Source organism: Plasmodium yoelii (assembly GCF_900002385.2).
Source record: "Plasmodium yoelii strain 17X genome assembly, chromosome: 3".
Lineage (NCBI taxonomy): Eukaryota > Apicomplexa > Aconoidasida > Haemosporida > Plasmodiidae > Plasmodium > Plasmodium yoelii.
The window spans coordinates 758,885-786,591 of record NC_036175.2 but is presented as its reverse complement, the minus strand read 5'-3'; the positions used below and the strand labels follow the sequence as shown (position 1 = coordinate 786,591).

The 27,707-nt window shown below is 20.2% G+C and overlaps 8 protein-coding genes across 8 annotated transcripts; all 8 read right to left on the bottom strand.

Moving 5' to 3' along the window:
* Window positions 1–289: 289 nt before the first annotated feature.
* On the bottom strand, window positions 290–1,381 carry PY17X_0320801 (PIR protein; the record flags this gene model as incomplete). Its single annotated transcript, XM_034637718.1, has 3 exons — window positions 290–376; window positions 461–1,258; window positions 1,367–1,381. The coding sequence occupies 3 exons, from the start codon at window positions 1,379–1,381 to the stop codon at window positions 290–292; spliced, it is 900 nt and encodes a 299-aa protein (XP_034493365.1).
* A 2,493-nt stretch (window positions 1,382–3,874) lies between these two features.
* PY17X_0320701 (PIR protein) lies at window positions 3,875–4,963 on the bottom strand (the record flags this gene model as incomplete). Its single annotated transcript, XM_022956462.1, has 3 exons — window positions 3,875–3,961; window positions 4,064–4,840; window positions 4,949–4,963. 3 exons carry the CDS (start codon window positions 4,961–4,963, stop codon window positions 3,875–3,877), a joined length of 879 nt encoding a protein of 292 aa, XP_022810684.1.
* A 2,667-nt stretch (window positions 4,964–7,630) lies between these two features.
* Window positions 7,631–8,677, bottom strand: PY17X_0320601 (PIR protein; the record flags this gene model as incomplete). Its single annotated transcript, XM_022956509.1, has 3 exons — window positions 7,631–7,717; window positions 7,806–8,525; window positions 8,663–8,677. 3 exons carry the CDS (start codon window positions 8,675–8,677, stop codon window positions 7,631–7,633), a joined length of 822 nt encoding a protein of 273 aa, XP_022810685.1.
* A 2,322-nt stretch (window positions 8,678–10,999) lies between these two features.
* Window positions 11,000–12,127, bottom strand: PY17X_0320501 (uncharacterized protein; the record flags this gene model as incomplete). Its single annotated transcript, XM_720331.2, has 3 exons — window positions 11,000–11,065; window positions 11,149–11,991; window positions 12,113–12,127. The coding sequence occupies 3 exons, from the start codon at window positions 12,125–12,127 to the stop codon at window positions 11,000–11,002; spliced, it is 924 nt and encodes a 307-aa protein (XP_725424.2).
* A 2,324-nt stretch (window positions 12,128–14,451) lies between these two features.
* PY17X_0320401 (PIR protein) lies at window positions 14,452–15,578 on the bottom strand (the record flags this gene model as incomplete). Its single annotated transcript, XM_022956610.1, has 3 exons — window positions 14,452–14,538; window positions 14,626–15,420; window positions 15,564–15,578. 3 exons carry the CDS (start codon window positions 15,576–15,578, stop codon window positions 14,452–14,454), a joined length of 897 nt encoding a protein of 298 aa, XP_022810686.1.
* A 2,724-nt stretch (window positions 15,579–18,302) lies between these two features.
* PY17X_0320301 (PIR protein) lies at window positions 18,303–19,485 on the bottom strand (the record flags this gene model as incomplete). Its single annotated transcript, XM_022956681.1, has 3 exons — window positions 18,303–18,365; window positions 18,455–19,333; window positions 19,471–19,485. 3 exons carry the CDS (start codon window positions 19,483–19,485, stop codon window positions 18,303–18,305), a joined length of 957 nt encoding a protein of 318 aa, XP_022810687.1.
* Window positions 19,486–21,720: 2,235 nt separating this feature from the next.
* PY17X_0320201 (PIR protein) lies at window positions 21,721–22,792 on the bottom strand (the record flags this gene model as incomplete). The annotated part of the gene is made up of 3 exons (XM_022957822.2): window positions 21,721–21,807; window positions 21,898–22,644; window positions 22,778–22,792. 3 exons carry the CDS (start codon window positions 22,790–22,792, stop codon window positions 21,721–21,723), a joined length of 849 nt encoding a protein of 282 aa, XP_022810695.2.
* Window positions 22,793–25,255: 2,463 nt separating this feature from the next.
* Window positions 25,256–26,415, bottom strand: PY17X_0320101 (PIR protein; the record flags this gene model as incomplete). Its single annotated transcript, XM_022957827.1, has 3 exons — window positions 25,256–25,318; window positions 25,408–26,304; window positions 26,401–26,415. 3 exons carry the CDS (start codon window positions 26,413–26,415, stop codon window positions 25,256–25,258), a joined length of 975 nt encoding a protein of 324 aa, XP_022810696.1.
* Window positions 26,416–27,707: the final 1,292 nt, after the last annotated feature.

Here is a 27,707-nt window from a genome sequence, read left to right as displayed (position 1 = left end):
TTATGAAAAAATGTTATACAACCCCATTTATAATTGCTTATCCCCATTTTTGGGTGCATATTTGTGCATCATCTCTTGACTAAACATACGGGATGGTACATATATTTAATTACTGTTCAAGTTATAAAAAATTAAATTACAATATAATATGGGTCCCACAACATAATAATTATATAAAAATTATGCAAAAATTATTATAAAAATTACTTATTTCCAAATAGACAATGCCTTAAAATATATCAACTATTATTACTATTCCTGGGATTATCACTACTCTTCGAATCACATATTAATGATTCATTCTCTTCTTTATATTTTTTATTTTTTCTCTTATTTGTTGTTTTTTAAATCGTTTCCGAAATCCAAATAATGAATACTAATAAAATTTTAAAAAACGTATAATTTTGTTAATGTTTGCATATATATAATGAAAATAATTTTTTAATTCCTTATTATTTACCTTATAAGAAATTCCCCAAAAAAATGCTATTGCACCAAATATCGATAAAACTGTAAATAATTTGCTTGTTATCGACGAACTTGATGGTGTATCTTCAGAACTTTGTATTTTTTCTATCGATGAAATGGATGGAATATCCTTAGAATTACCACCTTTACTAGTATAATAATTTTTAAAATTATTATATTCATTTGATAAAGTAGACAATAGCTGTTTATAGGAATTATTACTAGTAATAACAGAGTTTTGATTCATTTCATTATATTTATTAACAAATTTATTAGCATTTTGCGAACAGTTTGAGCAATATGATTTATTTTCAACAAAATTAGTATACATTTCACATAATAATTTAAATGCTTCATAAAAATTAGATATAATTTTTTTATCCATATCCAAAAAATATGTTTTTTGATCTATAAGATCCTTATAATTTTTATACTCTGTAACACCACCTATAGAATTTTTATACCTATTATTATTTATAGTTGTACTATAAAAATATTGTAGATTGCTATTATTTCCTGATTGTTCCTTTAGGTTTAACATATAACTTAACCATATCATAATGTACTCAACAATATTGATGTTACTATTTGCAACAGACTTAAACAAATCAGAACTCCCAAATAATTGATTAAAAAGATATAAACATCCACCATTAATTTTTTCGATATCACTATCACAACTATTACCATCACAATAACTATCTAAGAAATTTCCTGTTTTAAATTGATACTTTTTATCACTGGTCAATTCATCGGGAAGAAACTCCCATACATTCATAAACTTTTCACACTAAGAAAACATTTAAAAACAAATATTATAAATGTATATTATTGAACATTTAATTAAAATAAAGTTTAATGATATTTAAATATAATACAATATCAAAAATGCATATACCAATTTCTTATTCATTATAATGGAATCTTATTTTTGATTTGTAAATTTAATAAAATCATGCTGTTTTATATACACTGCTCCCAATATATGACGCAAATAATTTAACCCTATAAATAACAACTGTCTGTAGTTAAATATATTATATGTTTTTTAAAAATTAAATTAATATAGGATAATAAAATAGTAGTATTACTAAAATCATATTATACTTATTTTATGACAATTAGCTAAATTACCTTAAATAGAGGGTTGTTTAATAAAATTTTGATTAAATATAGATATGATGCATTTTATACAAAAATTGCAGTTCATACTAGAATCTGGTACAACTTTATTATAAAAATGGATATACTTTCATAAATAATTTAAAGTATGTTTGAACATAGAAAAGGAATATATTTATATTTTATGTTTTAATGATTTGAATTCTAAAACTTAAATACTGTATAAATCTAAAAAATAAAAAGTTCTATTATTATTATTATTATTATTATTATAATCCTTAAAAGTATATAAATAGTTATTTAGTAAAATAGATTAAATTTTTATATACCTGTTTCTTATTATATATAATATAGTTTTTTCTAAAATTATAGTATTTTCAAATTAAGTTACATGCTCCACTTTCTATGCAACTTACATAATTTATATTTTTTTTATTTAATATAAATAAATTCAAAATTAATTTTAATGAATTTTATAACATTATTTTTATTTCTATATACTTCAATTTATAAATATTCCGTATTAGATAATTATAGAATATATTTCGCATATCATTTCCATAGTTTAAAACACCAATTAGTACTGAATCCGTACATATGCTATTTATAAGCTTAAATAAGTCTTTGAATATAGATTGTTTTAAAAATAATACTTAGTAAATATTAAATATTAGCATATAAATAAATATTGGTGAAAATTTTAAAGTATAATAGAAAACTATATGTATTAGGTTGGTATATTGCACTTTGAGAGGAGAGAGATAGATATCTTTGCTCTTTTAATATATAAATTTAGATAAATATTCGCTATATGTTTTGTATAGTTAATTTTATCTTATATATTTTATTATTATGTTATCAATGTATATACACTCAAATAGTTTATTAAAATATCTATATTATATGAATTTTATGATAAAACAATGCTATTTGTAATTAAAGATTATTTATTAAACAATTATAATATAATACGTGTTAATATGAAATAATAAAAAGACTTTTGATGTTAATTGAGTTTTTAACCTTTTTTTTATTTATCCATATTTTATAATATAAAATTATAAATCCCAAATTGGATCTTTAACAAATATATAAAAATTATTCCTTTATAATGCATCATTATGTGTCTTTTCAATAATATTAATATTTAATTATATGAAGGTTTCACAATAAAATAATATTTCAATATTAGTTATTATTAGAACATTTTGCTAGTTTATATGTATAGATATATAATAATAACCCTAGTTATGTTTATCATATTATTTATAATTATTAGAACGAAATATATGAAATTTTATTAATATACTTATATTTTATTTTTTAACTATTTTAAATGTATTATATTTCCAATTTATATATACTTCAAAACTATGAAGTTTAAAATTTAAAATGATTAAGCTAATATTATACCTTTATAGTAAATAAATTAATGTATATATAACTATTTCTATCAATATTAATTAAAAATTTAACATAAAATGATACTAAATACAATTGGAAATTAAAAGGATAATATACAAATATCTATAATGTATTTTTTTTATTAATATGCATATTTTTATTGATTATTAAAAAATTTAGATGCATAAAATACCTTTTATAGATATCGTTGTGTTATCGAATCTCGATATACCATGGATCTATATTTTATGAGTACCTATTATATATTGGTAATATGTTTAATTAACAATAAAAATATAACCATTAACCTGAAGGTATATTATACTGTAGGAAACTGTTTCAAATGAATCAAATTATAATTATACTACGATATATAAAATTATTATACTGTTCGGTTATAATAATACGATTTGAATCAAAATAAATATGATACAAATAATAAGTTTTATATAATAGACAATTATGATATAGCATAATATGAATTCATATATAATCAATATCTATATTAATATATACAATATAGACATTTTATATTAATCATATTAAATTGACATGAACACTCAATTTAATATATTATAACATATGAAAACATATTATGCGACACATTTCATATTAATGGATATGTTCCTTTGGGGGGGAATATTTTACTTTTGAATTTAATCTTGTGATTAAACATACGGAATTATACATATATTAAATTAGTGTTCAAATTATAAAAAATTAAATAAAGATATAATACTTAGCCCTAACCCGAATATGGGTCCCACAACATAAAAACTATATAAAAATTATGCAAAAATTACTTCGAAATAGACAGTTTCTTAAAATATATAAATCATTATTACTATTCCTGAAATTGCCACTCTCTTCGAATCATATATTAACGATTCATTTTCTTCTTTATATTTTTTATTTTTTCTCTTAAATATTGTTTTTGAGCTCGTTTCCGAAATCCAAATAACGAATACTAATATAAAATGTTAAGAAACATATGATTTTTTTGTTAACGTTTGGATATATTTAATGAAAATAATATTTAAAAACGCTATATTTTTTAACTCATTATTACCTTATAAGAAATTCCTAAAAAAAATGCTATTGCACCAAATATCGATAAAACTGTAAATAATCTGTTTCCTATCGACGAACTTGATGTATCTTCAGATGCTAGTGCAGAAATTTTTGATGATATATCTGAAAAAGGTGGAATATTGCTACATTCCTTATTTAAATTATTATAATCAGTTAATAAAGCGGACAATATTTGAAGATGTGGGGCACCTTCAGTTTTATATTTATTGTTTAGATTTGTATATTTTTGAACAAAACTAGTAGCATCATTTGACAGTGTTTCGCCTGTTTGATTCTTTTTAGCATTACCATACATATTACATATTAATTTGGATGCATCATAAAATTTAGACAGATCTTCAATATCAATATTCAACAAATTGTTTTCTTTATTTATGAATTCCTCAAGATTTGTAAATGTACTGGAATCATTTATAAACTTACTATATTTATTATTATTATTTACATGTTTAGTATAAAATTCGTTTATTTTAGTGAAATCTTTATTTGCGATTTGATTTAATTTGTGACTTAACCATAAAATAATATATAGAAAAAATGGTTTAGTACTATTTGTATCTTTACCTTTAGTTGGATATTGAGTAAAATATTGTCCAAGTAACCATAAAAATCCAACTGTAATTTTTTCGAGCTCAGAGTTACAGTCTCCACTAGAGCAGTAATTACTGTAATCACTAATTTGTTCTAGGTCAAATTCTGCGTTTCCATTTAATTCATCGGATAAATGCTTCCTCAAAATATCTAATTTTCCACACTAAAAAATCATTTAAAAAAAATTGATAAAAATATGTATTAAGAAAATGTTATTAAAATAAAACTTAATGAAGTTTATAGGAAATATAATATCAAAAAGTGTACATACTAGAGTGTCATTCATTATGATGGAATATAATTTATAATCTCTAGGTTAAGGGGGTATCATATTATATATATATTCTAAAATAGGTAATACAATTATATAACCCTATATACAGCAATTATATGTAAACAAAAATATGTTTATTATTCTTAATATGGAACAATATGTACTTTGATGGTAGTTAGATCAATTGCCTTATTTTGGAGGGTGTTTAATACATTTATTATCATATGTATATATAATACAATTTTGCATAAAATTTTATCCTTAATAACACTCATATAAGCATTGTTATAAAAAATAAAGTAACATTGTAATGAATTTAGAATATATCATCTTATACATATGTCTTAATATAGAAAATAAATAACGTTATATATTTTGTTTTAATAAATGGTGCCCCAAAACTAGTATACTGTATAAATCTAATAAATTAAAAATTATATTATTACTATAATCCTTAGAAGTATATAAATAGTTATTTTTTAAAATATATTTAATATTTATATACTTGTTTCTTATAATATATAGTGTATTTTTTTCTAAAATTATAACATTTATAAAATAAGTTGCATTGCTCCCTTTATTAATTGCATATACATTATTTTAATATTATTTTTATTTAATATATATCGATTCCAATTATATTTAACATTTTCAATAACTTTATTTTTATTCCTATATAATTCAATTTATAAATATATCTTATTGGGCAATTTTATAATATATTTTGCACATCTTTTCCACGGTTTAAAACGAGAATTAGCATTGGATCCGTATTTATAAGCTTAAATAAGTCTTTAAATGTATATTGTTTTTAAAATAATACTTAGTATATATTAAATATTAACATATAAATAACTATTGATGCAAATTTTAAAGTATAATAAAAAACTATGTGTATTTAGGTTGGTATATTTGCATTTTAGATAGGAGAGATAAGGGAATTATACTTTTTTAAGACAAGGATATAGCCATATAAAATTTACCTATTCTATATAGCTAATTATGTATTGTATTCCTTTAACATTAAAGCTTTCAATTCGTGTATACATTAAAAATGCCTTAGAATTATTTTCTAAATATATAGTTTGCTTTTATATTTTATAATAAACTATATATAGTTTTATAATGAAAAACTATACAATTGTTAATAGTAATTTTATTGGTAGTGTTAATTCTAATATTATCGCATTAGAACTTGATTAAATAAATGTTATAATATTTCATATGATCTTTTATACGTATATTATAATATTATCAAATGTTTAATAATATATATAATGAATTTATACCCACGTAGTGTATCAACAAACATAATATATTAATCTCATATTATTATTTTTGGTGCTAATGGTATATCACTGTATAGTACAATGAGATAATTAATGCACTCAAGGCAATACTTTAAATCAATTAGTAATTTCTTTTTTTCGTTGTTTTAAAGTATAATATTTTAGAACATATATTTTATTTCGCAATAGCAATATATTTAATTATATATTTGTGAATTTGTATATATATAATAACCTAATAAAAATATTATTAATTCAAATTAAATTAATTATTACATACCTTTTATGTATACTTTGCATTAATATGTAATTGTATATGTTTCACAAATTAACATATTTCAGTTTTAGTCATTGATACAATATTATATATATTAGAACTATAACGTTAATCTTTTATACCAAATTGTTTATAAGTACTATGGCAAACTATAACATTAAATTTTATTATATACTTATATTTTATTTTTTAACTATTTTAAAATATAATTATTTATACCTCAAAACTATAAAGTTTACAAATTAATAGTGATTAATATAATGTTATACCTTTATGATAAATTAAAGCGTATAAATAAACTTCTATTAATACAAATGTAAAATACAAGAGAATAGTAACTACAATTAAAACTTCAAAATATGTTAGAAGCATAACAATAATTTATAGATTATGTTACATTTTCGATTATCGATCGATATTTATGAATCTATATTTTATGATTATATATTATACATTAGTAGTGTGGTTAATTAACATTAAAAATATAATCATTAATATGAAGGTATATTATAATGTAGGTAATTGTTCCAAATGAATCAAATTATAATTTATACTATGATATATATTATTATTATACTGTTTGGTTATCAAAATACGATTTGAATCAAAATAAATATGATACAAGTTATAAGTTTTACTAAATAAAATTTTCATAAAATAAAGAAACATATTATGATATGCATAATTCCATATATCTATGGGTTATCAAGTTTTATATAATAGGCAATTATGATATAGATAATATGAATTAATATATACAATATAGACATTTTATTTTAATCATATTAAATTGGCATGAACACTCAATTATATACATTATAACATATGGAAAATATGATATTCACTCCTTTCATATTAGCTTATGCCCCTTTTGACTGCATATTTGAACTTTTGAACTTTATCTTATGATTAAACATACGGAAACGATACATATATTTAATTAGTGTTCAAATTATAAAAAAAATAAATAAAGATATGATACTTAACCCTAACTCACAATATAAAACTATATAAAATTATGCAAAAATTATTTATTTCTAAATAGACAGATTCTTAACATATATCAATAATTATTAATATTCCTGAAATCGTCACTGCTCTTCGAATTATATATTAATGAATCATTTTCTTCTTTATATTTTTTATTGTTTCTCTTAAATATTGTTTTTGAGCTCGTTTCCGAAATCCAAATAATGAATACTAATATAAAATGTTAAGAAGTGTACGGTTGTTTGTTAACGTTTGCATATATTTAATGAAAATAATTTTTAAATTCCTTAATATTTACCTTATAAGAAATTCCAAAAAAAATTGGTATTGCAACAAATATAAATGCAATTGAAATTAGTGAATATGTTAGAAGAGATGAAAAAATATTACATTTATTTTTTAAATTATCATAATCATTTAATAATATAGAAAATATTTGACTATATGAGTCGTCTTTATTAATATCTGAATCTTTCTTAAGTTGATCATATTTTTTAACAAATTCATTATCACCTTCCAAATATTTCTCGCATTTTGGATTGTCTTCATCAAATTCAGTATACATTTCACATAATGATTTAAATGCATCATAAAATTTAGATATATCTTTAATATTCATTTTCATCAAATAATTTTTTTTATTTATAAGATCATCATAACTATTATAAGCACCAACATCATTTATAGGATTTTGATACTCCTTGACATTTTTCACATGACCAGTATAGAAATCCATAAATTGAGTGATTCCGTTATTTGTTTTTTGATTTAACTTATAACTTAACCACACCAAAATGTATACAACAACATTGATATTACTGTTTGCATACTTCTTGAACGAAAGAGAATCTCCAAAAATTGCTTTAAACAACCATAAACACCAACCGTTAATTTTATCGATATCAGTATATGAAGCTTTATTAAAATTCTGTTTGTATTGATTATTATCATTAAATTGATAATTTCCATTATCCAATTCATCGGGAAACCAACTTCTTACAGCAGAAAACATATTACACTAAGGAAATATTTAAAAAAGTAGAATAAAACTATACGATAATAAAACTCTTACAAAATAAAGTTTAATGATATTTATATATAATACAATATCAAAAAATGTAAAGGAAATTGTTATTTTTAAAAAAATGTATGTACCACTTCTTTATTCATTGTGATAGAATTTTATTTTTGATTTGTAAATTGAGTAAAATCATGCTGTTTTATATACACTGCACCAAATATACGACACAAATACTTTAATCCTATATATAGCAACTATATGTAGTTAAATATATTATAAGCTTTTCAATAATTAAATTAATATAGAATAATATTATTACTAAAGAAACAGTCTATTCCTTTTTTTTGATAACTACTAAGCTGCCTTAAATTGGAGATATTTAATACATTTTGGTCAGATGTATAATATAATTTATGATTATTAATAACATCCATTATAATTTTATTATAAAAATTTTAGTTTAGTAATGAACTTAAAATACTCCCTCTTATATTTGTGTCTCAATATAGAAAAATACAATTTTTTTTCTCATGCTTTAATAAATCTATTATTAGTATAATTTTTAAAAGTATATAAATATATATTTATATACTTGTTTCTTATAATATATACCAATATTTATTTAAATTATAACATTTACAATGTTCCATTTTTCTATTTTCTATGCAAATTATATACATTTATATTGTTTTTAATGAATATAGATAAATTCATAATCCATTTTAATGATTCCGATAACTATATTTTCATTTCTATATACTTCAATTTATAAATATACCTTATTGAGGAATTTTACAATATATTTTACCCATAATTTTCACGGTTTAAAACAATTAGCACTGGCCCGTATTTATAAGCTTAAATAAGTCTTTAAATGTATATTGTTTTTAAAATTATACTTAGTAAATATTAAATATTAGCATATAAATATCTATTGATGGAAATTTTAAAGTATAATAGAAAACTATGTTTAATTAAGTTATTATATTTCACTTTAAGAGGAGAGAGATAAGATATCTTTGCTCTTTTATTATTTAAATTAAGTTGAATATCCGATAAATGTTCAGCATTGTTCATTTTTATCTTATATATTATATTGTTATAGTTATCAATGCATATACATTCAAATAATTTATTAAAATTCTATATTTTATTAATTCTATGATAACGTAATGTTGTTTTAGATTAAAAAATTATTATTCAATAAAAACTAATAATATAATATGCGTTAATATGGAATAATGAAATGACATTTAACACAAATTGAGTATTTATCCTTTTCTATATTTATCCAGTTTTTTAGAATATAAAACCACATATCTCAATTTGGAAATTTAACAAATATATATAAAATTATATCATTATAATGTATTATTATGTGCCTTTTCGATAATATTAACATTTAATTATATGAAGTTTTCACAATATAACAACATTTCAATATTAGTTATTGGTATAATATTTTACTATTTTATATGTATATAATAATAACGCATTCGATCTATCATATTATTTATAATTGTTAGAACAAACTATAGCATTCAATTTTATTAATATACTTATATTTTATTTTTTAAATCTTTTAAAATATACTTAATTTATACCTCAAAATATAAAATTTAAAAATTAATACTGATCAATCTATTATTATGCCTTTATGATAAATAAATTAAAGCGTATAAAGTAACTTCTATCAATACTAATTAATTTTAATGCAAATGTAAAATACAAAAAGTAATAGTAATTACAATTAAATCTTAAAAAATATTATATATAGTTCAATTTTTTATGTATTACTAAAAATGTTAGAAGCATAACAATCTTTTATAGACTATGTTATATTGTCGATTCTCGATCGACATTTATGAATCTATATTTTATGAATATCTATTATTACAGTTCAGTTGTATAACATGATTTAAATTAAAATAAATATGATATAAATAATAAGTTTTACTAAATAAAATTTTCATAAAATAAAGAAACTTATTATGTATGCATAATTCAATATAGCTCTGGGTTATCAAGACTTATATAATAGGCAAATATGATATATATAATATGAATTCATATATAGTCAATATCTATATTAATATATATAATATAGTTATTTTAATTTAACTATATTAAATCGATATGATCACTTAATTATATATATTATAACTTATGAAAAAATGTTATACAACCCAATTCATATTAGCTTATCCCCATTTTTGGGTGCATATTTGTGCATCATCTCTTGATTAAACATACGGGATGATACATATATTTAATTAGTGTTCAAATTATAAAAAATTAATACAATATAATACTTAGCCCTAACCCGAATATGGGTTCCACATATAAAAACTATATAAAAATTATGCAAAAATTACTTCGAAATAGACAGTTTATTAAAATATATAAATCATTATTACTATTCCTGGAATAATCACTACTCTTCAATCATATATTAATGATCAGTTTCTTCTTTATTTTTTTAGCTTTTCTCTTAAATGTTGTTTTTGAGATTGTTTCCGAAATCCAAATAACGAATACTAATATAAAATGTTAAGAAGCGTACGGTTGTTCGTTAATGTTTACATATATATAATATTTTTTTTAATTCCTTATTATTTACCTTATAAGAAACTCCCAATAAAATTGATGCTGCAACAAATATAATTGCAATTGGAATTAGTGTACTTTTTGTCACTGAACATTCTGTCACTGGACTATTTGTCACTTGAATTTTTGTCACTGAACATTCTGTAACTGGACTATTTGTCACTTGACTTTTTTTCACTGAACTTTGTGAACAAGATTCAAGGAATTTGATATCACTACATCCACGTGTATTATATTTCTCTTTAAATTTGTCATAATCCTTTGATAAACTTAACCATAGTTGAAAATAAGAACTTCCTTTATTAATATCTAAATCATTTTTAAGTTTTTCATATTGTTCATAAAATTCTCCAGCATTTTTTAAACATGTATTGCATTGGATTTTTTTTGTACCAATTTCATTATTCATCTTACATAATAATTTAAATGCATCATAAAAATTTGATATATCTTTAATATTCATATTCATCGATTTTATTTTTGCATCTATAACATCTATCTTAATCTTATTATTACTATCACCAATTTTTTCCTGATTATAATGACTATTTGTTTTTATGTATTTGGTATAAAAATCATTTAATGTGGTGGTTCTATTTTCTGTTTTTTGATTCAGTATGTGACCTAACCATAAAATAGCGTATTCAGCAATTTCATCACTCTCTATATTTTGCATATCAACAACTTCCTTATAGAAACCTAGCAATCCTATAAAAGCAGAACTAATTTTTTTGTTATCATCATTATCACAATTATTATCAGGACAATAAATATTGGTATAACTTCCTTCTAACGTATAATTTTGAGAATTTCGATCGAAGACAAGACCATTATCGGCCGTTGTAAGTCCATCACACTACGAATATATTTTACGAATTAAACAAAAGAATGTATTAATATAAATGTTAATAAAATGAAAATTAATATAATTTATAGTTAATGCAACATCAAAATACTGTAAGAAAAAGGATATATACCAGATTAGTAGGCATTATAATGAAATTCCGTTATAATTTGGAGATTATGTGGGATGATGTTATTTATATATATTGTATAAAATATATGTTGTATTTACTTAAGCTCTTTACATAGCAGTTATATTTGGTTAGATATATTCTTAATTTTAACTTCATATAAAATAATAATATAGTAGTATTACTAACATTATATTATACTCATTTTATGACACTTAGCTAAATTACCTTAAATAGAAGGTTGCTTATACACTTTTGCCATATATATGATGCATTTTATACAAAAAATACTATTCTTACTAACATTTGGTATAACTTTATTATAAAAATGGATATACTTTTATAATGAATTTAAAAAATATATACTTATATATATACTTTAATATAGAACGTAAACAACGCCCTAAAACTTAAATACTGTATAAATTTTAAAATAAAAAAGTTTTATTATTATTATAATCCTTAAAACCATATAAATAATAATTTTTTAAAATAGATTAAATTTTTATATACTTGTTTATTATAATATATAATATAGTTTTTTCTAAAATTATAGTATTTTAAAGTTATATGCTTCATTTTCTATCCAAATTACATAATTTTAATATTACTTTTAATTAATATATATACATTACAATTATATTTTAACATTTTAAATAACTTTATTTTTATTCCTACATATTCTAATTTATAAGTATTCCTTATTGAGTAATTTTATAACATATTTTCCCATCTTTTCCATTCTTTAAAAGAACAATTAGCACTGAACCCATACTTATAAGCTTAAATAAGTCTTTGAATGCATATTATTTTTAAAATGATGCTTAGTAAATATTAGCATATAAATATCTATTGATGGAAATTTTAAAGTATAATAGAAAACTATGTTTAATTAGGTTGTTATATTCCCCTTTAAGAGGAGAGAGATAAGATATATTTATTCTTTTAATATATAAATTTAGATAAATATTCGTTAAATGTTCTGCACTGTTCATTATTATCTTATATATTTTATTGTTATTGTTATCAATGGATATACATTAAAATAATTCGTTATATTTTCTATATTTTATTAATTCTATGGTAAAATAATGATAATATAATTCGCGTTAATATGAAATAATAAAAAGAAATTTAACGTTGAGTCTTTATCATTTTCTTTATTTATCCAGTTTTTTAAAATATAAAACTACAAATCCCAAATTGAATCTTTAACAATTATATAACATTGATACCTTTATAATGTATTATTATGTGTCTTTTCGATAATATTAATGTTTAATTATATTAATTTTCCACAAAAAACAATATTTCAATATTAGTTACTAGTATATTAATTTATTATATTATATTTATAGGGGTATAATAATATTGTTATTCTCTATATATATTATTTATAATTATTAGTACAAACTATAACATTATATTTTATTAATATACTTATATTTTATTTTTTAACAATTTTAAATGTAATATATTTATACTTAAAAACTATAAAGCTTAAAAATTAATATTAATTAATCTAATGTTATATCTTTATAGTAAATAAACTAATGTATATATAAGTATCTCTATTATTTAAATTTAAAACTTTAGCATAAAATGAAACTATATATAATCAAAAATTAAAAGGATAGTATACATATATCTATAATTTAATTTTTTATTAATATGCATATTTTTATTGATTATTAAAAATGTTAGATGCATAAAATGCCTTTTATAGATAATGTTGTATTCTCGATTCTCGATCGATATTTTTATGAATATCTATTATTACATTTCAGTTGGATAACACGATTTAAATAAAAATAAATATGACACAAGTTATAAGTTTTACTAAATAAAATGTTTCATCAAATAAAAAAACATATTATGATATGCATAATTCAATATAGCTTTGGGTTATCAAGGCTTATGTAATAGGCAATTATGATATAGATAATATGAATTAATATATGCTATATAGACATTTTATTTTAATCATAATAAATCGGCATAAACACTCAATTATATATATTATAACTTATAAAACATGTTACGAAATTCATTACATATTAGCTTATGCCCCTTCTTGGTTGCATATTTGGACTTTTGATTTCATCTTGTGATTAAAAATACGAGTATAGTACATATATTAAATTAGTGTTCAAATTATAAAAAAATAAAGATGTAATACTTAGCCCTAACCCCAATATGGGTTACATAAACACAACCCTGACCCACAACATAAAACTATATAAAAATTATGCAAAAATTATTTATTTCCCAATAGACAGTTTCTTATCGTATATCAATAATTATTACTATTCCTGAAATAGTCGCTCTCTTCGAATCATATATTAATGATTCACTCTCTTCTTTACATTTTTTATTTTTTCTCTTAATTTTTGTTTTTGAAATCGTTTCCGAAATCCAAATAACGAATACTAATATAAAATGTTAAGAAGTATACGATTTATTTGTTAAAATTTGCATATATAATGGAAATAATTTTTTAATTCCTTATTATTTACCTTATAAGAAATTCCTAAAAAAAATGCTATTGCACCAAATATCGATAAAACTATAAATAATTTGTTTCCTATCGACGGACTTTGTGCTATAGCTTCAGAATTTTGTGTAGAAATTAGTTGAGAACTTTGTTTGGATCTTTTTACACAATTTTTTGGTGTTTTTATCTCTGGAAAGGATGAGCTATCGCTACATTTACTTTTTAAATTATCATAATCAGTTGATAAAGTACACAATAGTTGATTATATGAACTGTTTCCATTATCAGTATCATTAAGGAGTTTTTGATATTCATCAACAAATTCTTCAGCTTTTTCCGAACAGTTTGTGCATTTTTTTTTGTCATCATCAATTTTAGTATACATTTCACATAAAATTTTAAATAAATTATAAAGTTTAGACACTTTATCATTAGAAATATTCATCAATTCCTTTTTTTTATTTATAGGCTCAATGAAACTATTATACTTTTTGTGTTTATCTACATTTACTTTATAAAAATTATTTAGATTGGTAATGCTATCATCTTGAGTACTCTTTAGGTTTAACATATAACTTAGCCATAGAATAATATATTCAACAACATTTGTATTATTTTGCACATTATACGATAACCCAGAACTATCAAAGAATTGATTAAGCAAATAAAAAAATCCGGCATTAATTTTTCCGTAATCAGTACTACATCCATCATCATAACAATAACTATCTAAGAAATTTTGTGTTTTAAAATCATACTGTTTATCACTGGTCAATTTATCGGGAAAAGCCTCCCATACATTATCGAACTTTTCACACTAGGAAAACATTTAAAAACATTTATTAGAAATGTATATTATTGAACATTTTATTAAAATAAAGTTTAATGATATTTAAATATAATACAATATCAAAAAATGTAAAGGGTATTATTATTATTATTATTAACAAATGCATATACCACTTTCTTATTCATTATAATGGAATTTTATTTTTGATTTGTAAATTTAATAAAATCATGCTGTTTTATATACACTGCTCCCAATATGTGACGAAAATAATTTAACCCTATAAATAACAACTGTCTGTAGTTAAATATATTATAAATTTTTAATAATTAAATCAATATAGAATAATATAATAATATTATTGCAAAGAAACGTTTTATTTCTGTTTATCATAATTAGTTAAATTACCTTAAATAGAGGGTTGCTTAATACATTTTAGTTAAATATATATAAATGAATTTTATACAAAAAATGCTGTTCTTACTAGAATCTGGTATAACTTTATTATAAAAATGGATATACTTTTATAAATAATTTAATCATGTTTGAACATAGAAAAGGTATATATTTATATTTTATGTTTTAATGATTGCCCTTCTAAAACTTAAATAATATATATATCTAAAAAATAAAAAGTTCTATTATTATTATAATCCTTAAAAGTATATAAATAATCATTTTTTTAAATATATTAAATTTTTATATACTTTTTTCTTATAATATATATTTTTTCTAAAATGATAACATTTATAAAATAAGTTGCATTGCTCCCTTTATTAATTGCATATACATAATTTTAATATTATTTTTATTTAATATATATCAATTCCAATTATGTTTAACATTTTCAATAACTTTAGTTTTATTCCTATATAATTAAATTTAGAAATATATCTTATTATATAATTTTATAATATATTTTGCACATCTTTCTCACGGTTTAAAACGACAATTAGCACTGAAACCGTATTTGTAAGCTTAAATAAGTCTTTTAATGCATATTATTTTTAAAATGATACTTAGTAAATATTAAATATTAACACATAAATAACTATTGATGTAATTTTTAAAGTATAATATAAAACTATGCGTAATTAAATTGTTATATTTACATTTTAGATAGGAGAGATAAGGGAATTATACTTTTTTAAGACAAGGATATAGCCATATAAAATTTACCTATTCTATATAGCTAATTATGTATTGTATTCCTTTAACATTAAATCTTTCAATTCGTATATACATTAAAAATGCCTTAGAATTATTTTCTAAATATATAGTTTACTTTTATATTTTATAATAAACTATATTTAGTTTTATTATGAAAAACTATAAAATTATTAATATTATTTTTCTTGGTAGTGTTAATTCTAATATTATAGCATTAAATCTTACTTAAATAAATGTTATAATATTTCATTTGATGTTTTGTGCATATAATTTTAATCTTATTACAAGTTTAATAATATATATCAACTTATTCGAATCAAATAAATTTAATGATTTTTTCGTATTTAATACTTTATCTATTGTTATTGCTATTTTTATTACTGCTATATCACTGTATAGTACAACGGAATAATTAATGTGCTTAATCAAAATACTTTAAATCAATTAGTAATTTTTTTGTTTCATTGTTTTAAAGCATAGTATTTAGAACATATTATTTAGCAATAACAATATATTTGTGAATTTTATATATATAATAACCTAATAAAAATATTATTAATTCAAATTAAATTAATTATTACATACCATTATACTTTGCATTAATATGTAATTGTATATGTTTACAAATTTAACATATTTCAGTTTTAGTCATTTATACAATATTATATATATTAGGACAATAACGTTAATTTTATATACCAAGTTGTTCATAAGTATTATGGCAAACTATAACATTAAATTTTATTATATACTTATATTTTATTTTTTAACTATTTTAAAATATAATTATTTATACCTAAAAACTATAAAGTTTACAAATTAATAGTGATTAATATAATGTTATAACTTTATGATAAATTAAAGCGTATAAAGAAACTCTATTAATACTAATTAATTTTAATACAAAAAGAGAATAGTTACTAAAATTAAAACATAAAAAATATTGTATATATAGTGCATTTTTTATGTATTACTAAAAATGTTAGATGCATAAAATATATTTTATAGGCATTGTTGTGTTGTCGAATCTCGATCGATATCCCATGCATCTATATTTTATGACTACCTATTATATATTGGTAATATGTTTAATTAACAATAAAAATATTCCCATTAACCTGTAGGTATATTATAATGTAGACAATTGTTCCAAATGAATCTAATTATAATTAATATCCAACCTCATATATAATGCTATTATTACAGTTCAGTTGGCGTAATATAATTTAAATTAAAACAAATATGATACAAATAATAAGTTTTACTAAATAAAATGTTTTATCAATAAAGAAACATATTGTGTTATACATAATTCAATATAATCACAGATTAACATGTTTTATATAATTGACAATTATGATATATCAAATATCTATATTAATATATGCAATATATACATTTTATTTTAATCATATTAAATATATATTAACACTCAATTATATATATTATAACTTATGAACAAATGTGACGTAACCCTTTTCATATTAATGGCAATGCTACTTTGGGAGTACATATTTTTAACTTCATCTTCTGATTAAACATACGGGATGATACATATATTAAATTAGTGTTCGAATTATAAAAAATTAAATGAGATATAATACTTAGCCCTAACCCCAATATGGGTCCCACACCATAAAAACTATATAAAAATTATGCAAAAATTACTTCGAAATAGACACTTTCTTAAAATAAATCAATCATCATATTCAGAATAATTTATTAATGATCAGTTTTCTTCTTTATTTTATTAGCTTTTTTCTTAAATGTTTTTGAACTCTTTTCCTAAATCCAAATAATGAATACTAATATAAAATGTTAAGAAACATATGATTTTTTTGTTAACATTTACATATATATAATGAAAATAATTTTTAAATTACATATTATTTACCTTATAAGAAATTCCTAAAAAAATTGTTATTGCACCAAATATTGATAAAACTATAAATAATTTACTTATTAGTGATAATTCTGATAATGCAACCTCAGAAAATTCTCCAGACAATTCATCATATCCTATTACATGAGTTTTTTTAGAAGTTTTTTCAGAACATATTTCAGAAATTTTTTCTGTTTCTATCGTTGGAAGCGATGAATTATCGTTACATTTCTTTTTAAAATTATCATAATCATTTGATAAAGTACACAATACTTTACTATTTGAACTGTCTTCAGTGCCAATATGATTCTTGTAAAGTTCTTCATATTGTTTAACAAATTCTTTAGCTTTTTCCGAACAGTTTGTGCAATCTTTCTTTGTTTCATCAAATTCAGTATACATTTCACATAATGATTTAAATGCTTCATAAAATTTAGGTACATCATTACTATCCATATTCAACACATAATTTTTTTCATCTAAAAGTTTCTTATAATTATCATAATCAGTTAATTCATTTATTTTCGTGTTATACTTATCACAATCATTCATGTATGCAATATAAAAATCATTTATATTGTTTTTTTCTTCACTTTTGTCCAGGTTTAACATATAACTTAACCATATCATAATGTAATCAACAATATTAATGATATTTTTTACAGGAGAGGGTTTCACACCACAATCCTTAATGAATTCATCCAACAAATATAAACATCCAGCACTTATTTTATCAAAATCACTTTGTAAATTATTATTATTACAAGAATATTTATTTAAAAAATTATTATTATTACAATCATTATTTAAAAAATTATAATCGTTAAATTGATATTTTCCTTCATTCAATTCATCGGAAATCCATCCCCTTACATTTTCGAACCTTTTACACTATGAAAACATTTAAAAACAATTAATATAAACGTGCATTATTGAAAATTCTGTTAAAATAAAGTTTAATGATATTTATATGTAATACAATATAAAAAAATGTAAAGGAAACTATTATTATTAAAAAATGCATATACCACTTCCTTATTCATTATAATGGGGTTTTATTTTTGATTTGTAAATTGAATAAAAGCATGCTGTTTTTATATATACTATACCAACTATGTGACGCTAATACTTTAACCCTATATATAACAGTTGTCTGTAGTTAAATATATTATAAGTTTTTCAATAATGAAATTAATATAGAACAATAAAATAATATTATTACAAAGAAACGTTTTATTTCTGTTTATGATAATTAGCTAAATTACCTTAAATAGAGGGTTTCTTAATACATTTTAGTTAAATATATATATAATGAATTTTATACAAAAAATGTTATTGTTACTAACATATGGTATAACTTTATTATAAAAATATATATACTTTTATAAATAATTTAAAGTATGTTTAAACATAGAAAAGGAATATATTTATATCTTATGTTTTGATCATTGTCCTTCAAAAAATTAAATGCTGTATAAATCTAAAAAGTTAAAAATTATATTATTACTATAATCCTTAAAATATATTAAACCTTTATATATTTGCTTCTAATACTATATACAATGCTTTATTAAAATTATAATGTTTTCAAATTAAGTTATGTTATTTACATCTCTATGCAAATTATATAAATTTATATTGTTTTTAATGAATGTAGATAAATTCATAATCCATTTTAATGAGTCCGATATCTTTATTTTTATTCCTATATACTTCAATTTAGAAGTATATCTTATTGGGCAAATTTATAATATATTTTGCCATATTTTCCATTCTTTAAAACAATTTGCACTGAACCCGTACTTATAAGCTTAAATAATTCTTTGAATGCATGTTATTTTTAAAATAATACTTAGCAAATATTAAAATATAAATATATATTAATAATATTTTAAAGTATAATAGAAAACTATGTTTAATTAGGTTGTTATATTGTCCTTTAAGAGGAGAGAGATAAGATATATTGCTATTTTAATATATAAATTTAGAAAATATTCATTAAATGTTCTACATAATTCATTTTATTTTATACATTTTATTGTATAGTTATCAATGTAAATACATTCAACTAATTTGTTAAAAATTCTATATTTTATTAATTCTACAAAAAACTATGATAATATAATATTGAATAATAAAATGATATTTAATATTAATTAAGTAATTAACCCTTTCTCCATTAATCCATATTTTTAGAATATAAAACTAAAATTTCCAAATTGGATCATTAACAAATATATAATGTATTATTATGTCTTTTCGATAAAATTAATATTTAATTATATGAAGGTTTCACAATAAAACAATATTTCAATATTAGTTACTAGTAGAGTAATTTATTATATTATATTTATAGGGGTATAATAATGCATCATATCTATAATATTAAACTTTATTAATATATTTATATTTTATTTTTTAACTATTTTAAAATATAATTATTTATACCTCAAAACTATAAAGTTTACAAATTAATAGTGATTAATCTATTATTATACCTTATAATAAATAAATTAAAGCGTATGAAGCAACTTCTATTAATACAAGAAGATAATAGTAACTACAATTAAAAATTAAAAAAATCTTAGAAGCATAATAATATTTTATAGATAATGTTGTATTGTCGATTCTCGATCGATATCCCATGCATCTATATTTTATGAATATCTATTATACATTAGTAGTGTGCTTAATTAACATTAAAAATATAATCATTAATATGAATCGAATTATAATTATACTTTGATAATAATATTATTATACTTTCGGTTATAAAAATACGATTTGAATTAAAATAAATATGATACAAGTTATAAGTTCTACTTAATAAAATTTTTGTTAAATAAAGAAATATATTATGATATGCATAATTCTTTATAATTATGATTAACAAGCTTTATATAATAAATAATTATGATATATCATAATATGAATTAATATATGCAATATAGACATTTTATTCTTATCACATTAAATCGATATGAACACTTAATTATATATATTATAACTTATGAAAAAATATTATACAACCCCATTTATATTAGCTTATCCCCATTTGGGGGTGAATATTTGGGCATCATCTCTTGATTAAGAATACGGGATGGTACATATATTTAATTAGTGTTCAAATTACAAAAAATTAAATGCAATGTAATACTTATCCCTAACCCGAATATGGGTTCCACAACATAAAAACTATATAAAAATTATACAAAAATTACTTCCCAATAGACAACTTATTAACATATATTAATCATTATTAATATTCGAATCATATATTAATGAATCATTTTCTTCGTTATATTTTTTATTTTTTCTCTTAAACATTGTTTTTGAGATCGTTTCCGAAATCCAAGTGACGAATACTAATATAAAAATTTTAAAAAATGTATAATTTATTTATATTCACAAATTAATCAGTGATGAATATATTGTTTAATTGATTTATTATTTACCTTATATTCAATTCCCAAGAAAATTGATAATGCAACAAGCATAAATGCAATTGGAATTAGTGTCCTTTTTATTACGAATCTTCGTGAATATGTTGGAAGAGTTGGAAATTGATTACATTTATTTTTTAAATTACAATAATCATTTGATAATGTAGATAATAATTGATTATAGGGGCTGCCTTTACCACTATAATAATCTTCATTAAGTACATCATATATTTCAACAAAATTTTTAGCTTTTTCTAAATAATTATCGCAATTTGAGTTTTTTTCAAGCTTAATATACATGTCACATAATAATATAAATGCATCATAAAAAATATACATATCTATAATACTAATACTCATCAAATTTTCTTTTTTATATATAAGATCCTTATAACTAGTATAAGCAGTAACATCATTTATTTCCTGATTATACTTATTATCATTATTTATATATTTTTTATAAAAAGGTTCTATACTGGTGTTTTCATAAATTGGGGTAAAGATTAACATATAACTTAACCATATGATAATGTATTCAACAATATTGATGTTACTTTTTGCAACAGAATTAAACACAGAATTATCCTTAAAGAATGCATCAAGCAAATATAAACATCCAGCACTAATTTTACCGGTATCATCATTACATTTATTACCAGTACAGTAGTCTTTGAAATCATCCTCATTTGTAAATTCATAGCTTCCACTAGCGTTCAAATTATCGGAAAGCGAGTTCCTTAGATCCTGGAACTTTTTACACTAAGAAATCATTTAAAAACAATTAATAAAAACGTGGATTATTGAAAATTTTATTAAAATAAAGTTTAATGATATATATGATACAATATCAAAAAATGTAAAGAAAATTATTATTATTAAAAAATGCATATACTATATCGGCATCCATTATAATGGGATTTTATTTTTGATTTGTAAATTTAATAAAATCATGCTGTTTTATATACACAACCCTCAATATGCGACGCAAATACTTTAACCCTATATATAACTGTCTATAGTTAAATATACTATAAGTTTTTCAATAATTAAATTAATATAGAATAATATAATAGTAGTATTACTAAAAAAATGTTTTATTTCTGTTTATGATAATTAGCTAAATTACCTTAAATAGAGGGATGCTTAATAAACTTTTGATTAAATATATGATGCATTTTATACAAAAAAGACTATTATTAATAAAATATGGTATAACTTTATTATAAAAATTGATATACTTTTATAATGAATTTAAAGTATGTTTGAACATAGAAAAGAAATATATTTATATCTTATGTTTTAATGAATGTCCTTCAAAAATTTAAATATTGTATAAATCTAAAAAATAAAAATTATATTATTACTATAATCCTTAAAATATATTAAACTTTTATATATTTGCTTCTAATACTATATACAATGCTTTATTAAAATTATAATGTTTTCAAATTAAGTTATGTTACTTACATCTCTATGGAAATTATATAAATTTATATTGTTTTTAATGAATGTAGATAAATTCATAATCCATTTTAATGTGCTCAATAACTTTATTTTTATTCCCATATTCTTCAATTTAGAAGTATATCTTATTGGGCAATTTTATAATATATTTTGCCATATTTTCCATTCTTTAAAACAATTTGCATTGAACCCATACTTATAAGCCTAAATAAGTCTTTGGATGCATGTTATTTTTAAAATGATTCTCAGTAAATATTAAACATATATACATACTGATGCAAATTTTAAAGTATAATAGAAAACTATGTTTAATTAGGTTGGTATATTGCCCTTTAAGAGGAGAGAGATAAGATATATTTTCTCTTTTAATGTATAAATTTAAATAAATATTTGCTAAATGTTCTGCACTGTTCATTATTATCTTATATATTTTATTGTTATCAATGGATATACATTCAAATAATTTATTAAAAGTTCTATATTTTATTAAATATATGATAAAATAATGCTATTTAAGATTAAAAAATGATGATTCATTAAACAATAATAATATAATATGTAATATTGAAATGGCATTTGGCATTAATTGAGTCTTTAACCTTTTCTCCATTGCCCATATTTTTATAATATAAAACTACAAATCCCCAATTGGATCTTTAACAAAATATATAACATTGATACCTTTATAATGTATTATTATTTATCTTTTCGATAATATTAATGTTTAATTATATGAAGGTTTCACAATAAAACATTATTTCAATATTAGTTATTATTATACCATTTTACTAGTTTTATATTTATAGGCATATAATGATAACGCTAATTTTATATACCAAATTGTTTAAAGTATTATAACAAACTATAACATAAAATTTTATTATATACTTATATTTTATTTTTTTAAAATTTTAAATGTAATATATTTATACTTCAAAACTATAAAGTTTAAAAATTAATGATTAATCTAATATTATACCATTATGGGAAATAAATTAAAATATATAGAACTATTCCTATTATTTGAATTTAAAACTTTAATATAAAATTATAATATATATAATCGAAAGTTAAAAGGATAGTATGACTATATCTATAATGTAATCTTTATGTATTATTAAAAATATTATATGGATAAAATATATTTTATAGATATCGTTGTGTTGTCGAATCTCGATCGATATTTTATGAATCTATATTTTAACTACCTATTATATATTGGTAATATGTTTAATTAACAATAAAAGTATTCCCATTATCCTGAAGGTATATTATAATCTAGATGAATAATCAAAATGAATTTTATTATAATTCATACCCAACTTCATATATAATGTTATTATTAAAGTTATGTTGGCGTAATATAATTTAATTTAAAACAAATATGATACAAATTATAAGTTTTACTAAATAAAATTTTCGTTAAATAAAGAAATATATTGCATTATGCATAATTCGATGTAACCACATATTAACAAATTTTATATAATGACAATTATTATATAGCAAATATCTATATTAATATATGCAATATAGACATTTTTTTTAATAATATTAAATCGATATGAGTACTCAATTATATATATTATAACTTATGAAAAAAGATTATGTGATCCTTTTCATGTTAATGGCCATACCCCTTTTTTGGTTGCATATTTAGACTTCAGCTCGGGATTAACCATACAAAAATGGTAAATATATTTGATAAACATTTAAAAACCAATAAATATTGTCAAATTATACAAAATTAAATACAATATAATATTTAACCCTAACCCAAAACATAAAAATATATAAAAATTATCCAAACATTTTGATAAAAGTTTGTTATTTCCAAATATAAAAATATATTAAAGTATATTGATCGCTATGTTCAGAGTCATAAATTAATGATTCCTTTTCTTCTTTATTTTTTTAGCTTTTCTCTTAAATGTTTTTGAGATCGTTTCCGAAATCCGAATAACGAATACTAATATAAAATGTTAAGAAACGTATAATTTGTTTGTTAACGTTTGGATATTTATAATGAAAATAATTTATAAATTCCTTATTGTTTACCTTATAAAAAATTCCCAAGAATATTGGTATTGCAACAATTATCGATAAAACTGGAATTAATTTGTTTGTTATCGACGAACTTGATGATGTATCTTCAGAACTTTGTGCAATTTTTTGTACAGTTCGCTCAGAAACTTGTTGAGAACTGTGTACAGAATTTTGTGTTGTGTTTATATCTGGAAGTGATGGGATATCGCTACAATTAACGTTATTTATATTACAAAAATCTTTAAAATTATTATAATAATTTGATAACGTAGACAATACTTGATAATAGGGACTACCCTTAGTATTATTAGAATTGTTGCGAAGTTTTTCATATTTTTCACCAAATTTTTTTGCATTTTCTAAATATCTCTTATCTTCTGTGTTGTGTGCATTAAGTTCAGTATACATGTTACATAATGGTTTAAATGCATCATAAAAATTAGACATATCATTAATACCAACATTCATCAAATACTCGTTTTTTTCTATGAGTTCCTTAAAATTAGTATATCCCGTTATTCCTTTTAATGTATTACTACAATCACTATTATTTTTTTTACAATAAGTATAATGCGTATTATTCTTTATATGCACATCATAAAAATCATTTAGGTTTTTGATTTTGTCATCTTTCTTTAGGTTTAACATATGACCTAACCATATCATGACGTATACAATAAACACTTCAGAGTGATCTTTAGTTAAAGTACTAATCCTATTAACAATATTTTGTTCGAAGAGCCATAAACATCCAGCATTAATTTTATCGGCCTCAGTATTACATTCTGTATCCCCTGAGTCTCCATTAGAGCAATATTTCTTAAGATTATCATTTTTATGAAAATCCAATGTTTTAGAATTGTTTAAGTCATCAGGTAAATAGATTCTCAATGTATCAAACCTTCCACACTAAAAAAAAAATTTTTAAAGTATAATAAAAATATATTTTAATGAATTTTATAGGTAATATAAGGAAAAGCAAATTTTATTAAAAAAATTATTTACCAGGCGATTGTCCATTGTAATTTCATTTTTTTTATAATATGTAAATTATGTAACATCATATTATTTTACATATTTTATGCTTAATAAATGACAAAATAATTGAACCATGATATATAATTGTCTGTGGTTAAACATGTTATTATTATTATTAATATCAATTTAAATATAATATAGAACAATATATAATTTATTGTAGTTAGATAATTGCCTTATTTCGCGGGGTGTTTAATACATTTTACATAAATTCTTATCCTTAATAACACTCATATGAGCATTATTATAAAAATTAAAGTAACATTGTAATGAGTTTAGAATATATCTTCTTATACATATGCTTTAATATAGAAAATAAACAACATCATATCTTTTGTTTTAATAAATGATGCCCCACAAATAATATACTGCAAAAATCGAAACAATTAAGAAATTCATTATTAATATAATCCTTAAAAGTATATAAATAGTCATTTTTTTAAAATATATTAAATACTTATCTACTTATTTCTAATACTATATAACATGTTTTATTAAAATTATCGTATTTTCAAAATAAGTTGCATTGTTCCCTTTTTTAATTGTATATACATGATTTTAATATTGTTTTTAATGAATGTATATAAATTAAAAAATAATTTTAATGCGTTAAATAACTTTATTTTATTCCCATATACTTCAATTTATAAATATTCCTTATTGGGCAATTTTATAATACATTTTGCATATTTTTCCACTGTTAAAACAACAATTAATACTGAACCCATACTTATTATTTTATTTATAAGCTTAAATAAGTCTTCGAATGTAAATAGTCTTTAAAATAATACTTAGTAAATATTAAATATTAACGCATAAATAACTATTGATGGAAATTTTAAAGTATAATAGAAAACTGTGCGTAATTAGGTTGTTATATTGACCTTTGAGAGGAGAGAGATAAGATATATTATCTCTTTTAATATGTAAATTTTAATAAATATTCACTAAATGTTCTATATAGTTAATTTTATCTTATATATTCTACTGCTATAGTTATCAATGTACATACATTCAAATAATTTATTAATAATTCTATATTTTATTAATTCTACGATAAAAAATGCTAATTTAGATTACAAAATGATGATTCATTAAATAATGATAATATAATATGGAATAATAAAAATAGATTTAACATTAATTTAGTCTTTAGCCTTTTCTCTATTTATCCAGTTTTTTATAATATAAAACCATATATCCCAAATTGGATCATTAACAAATATATAAAAATTATATCATTATAATGTATTATTATTTGTCTTTTCGATAAA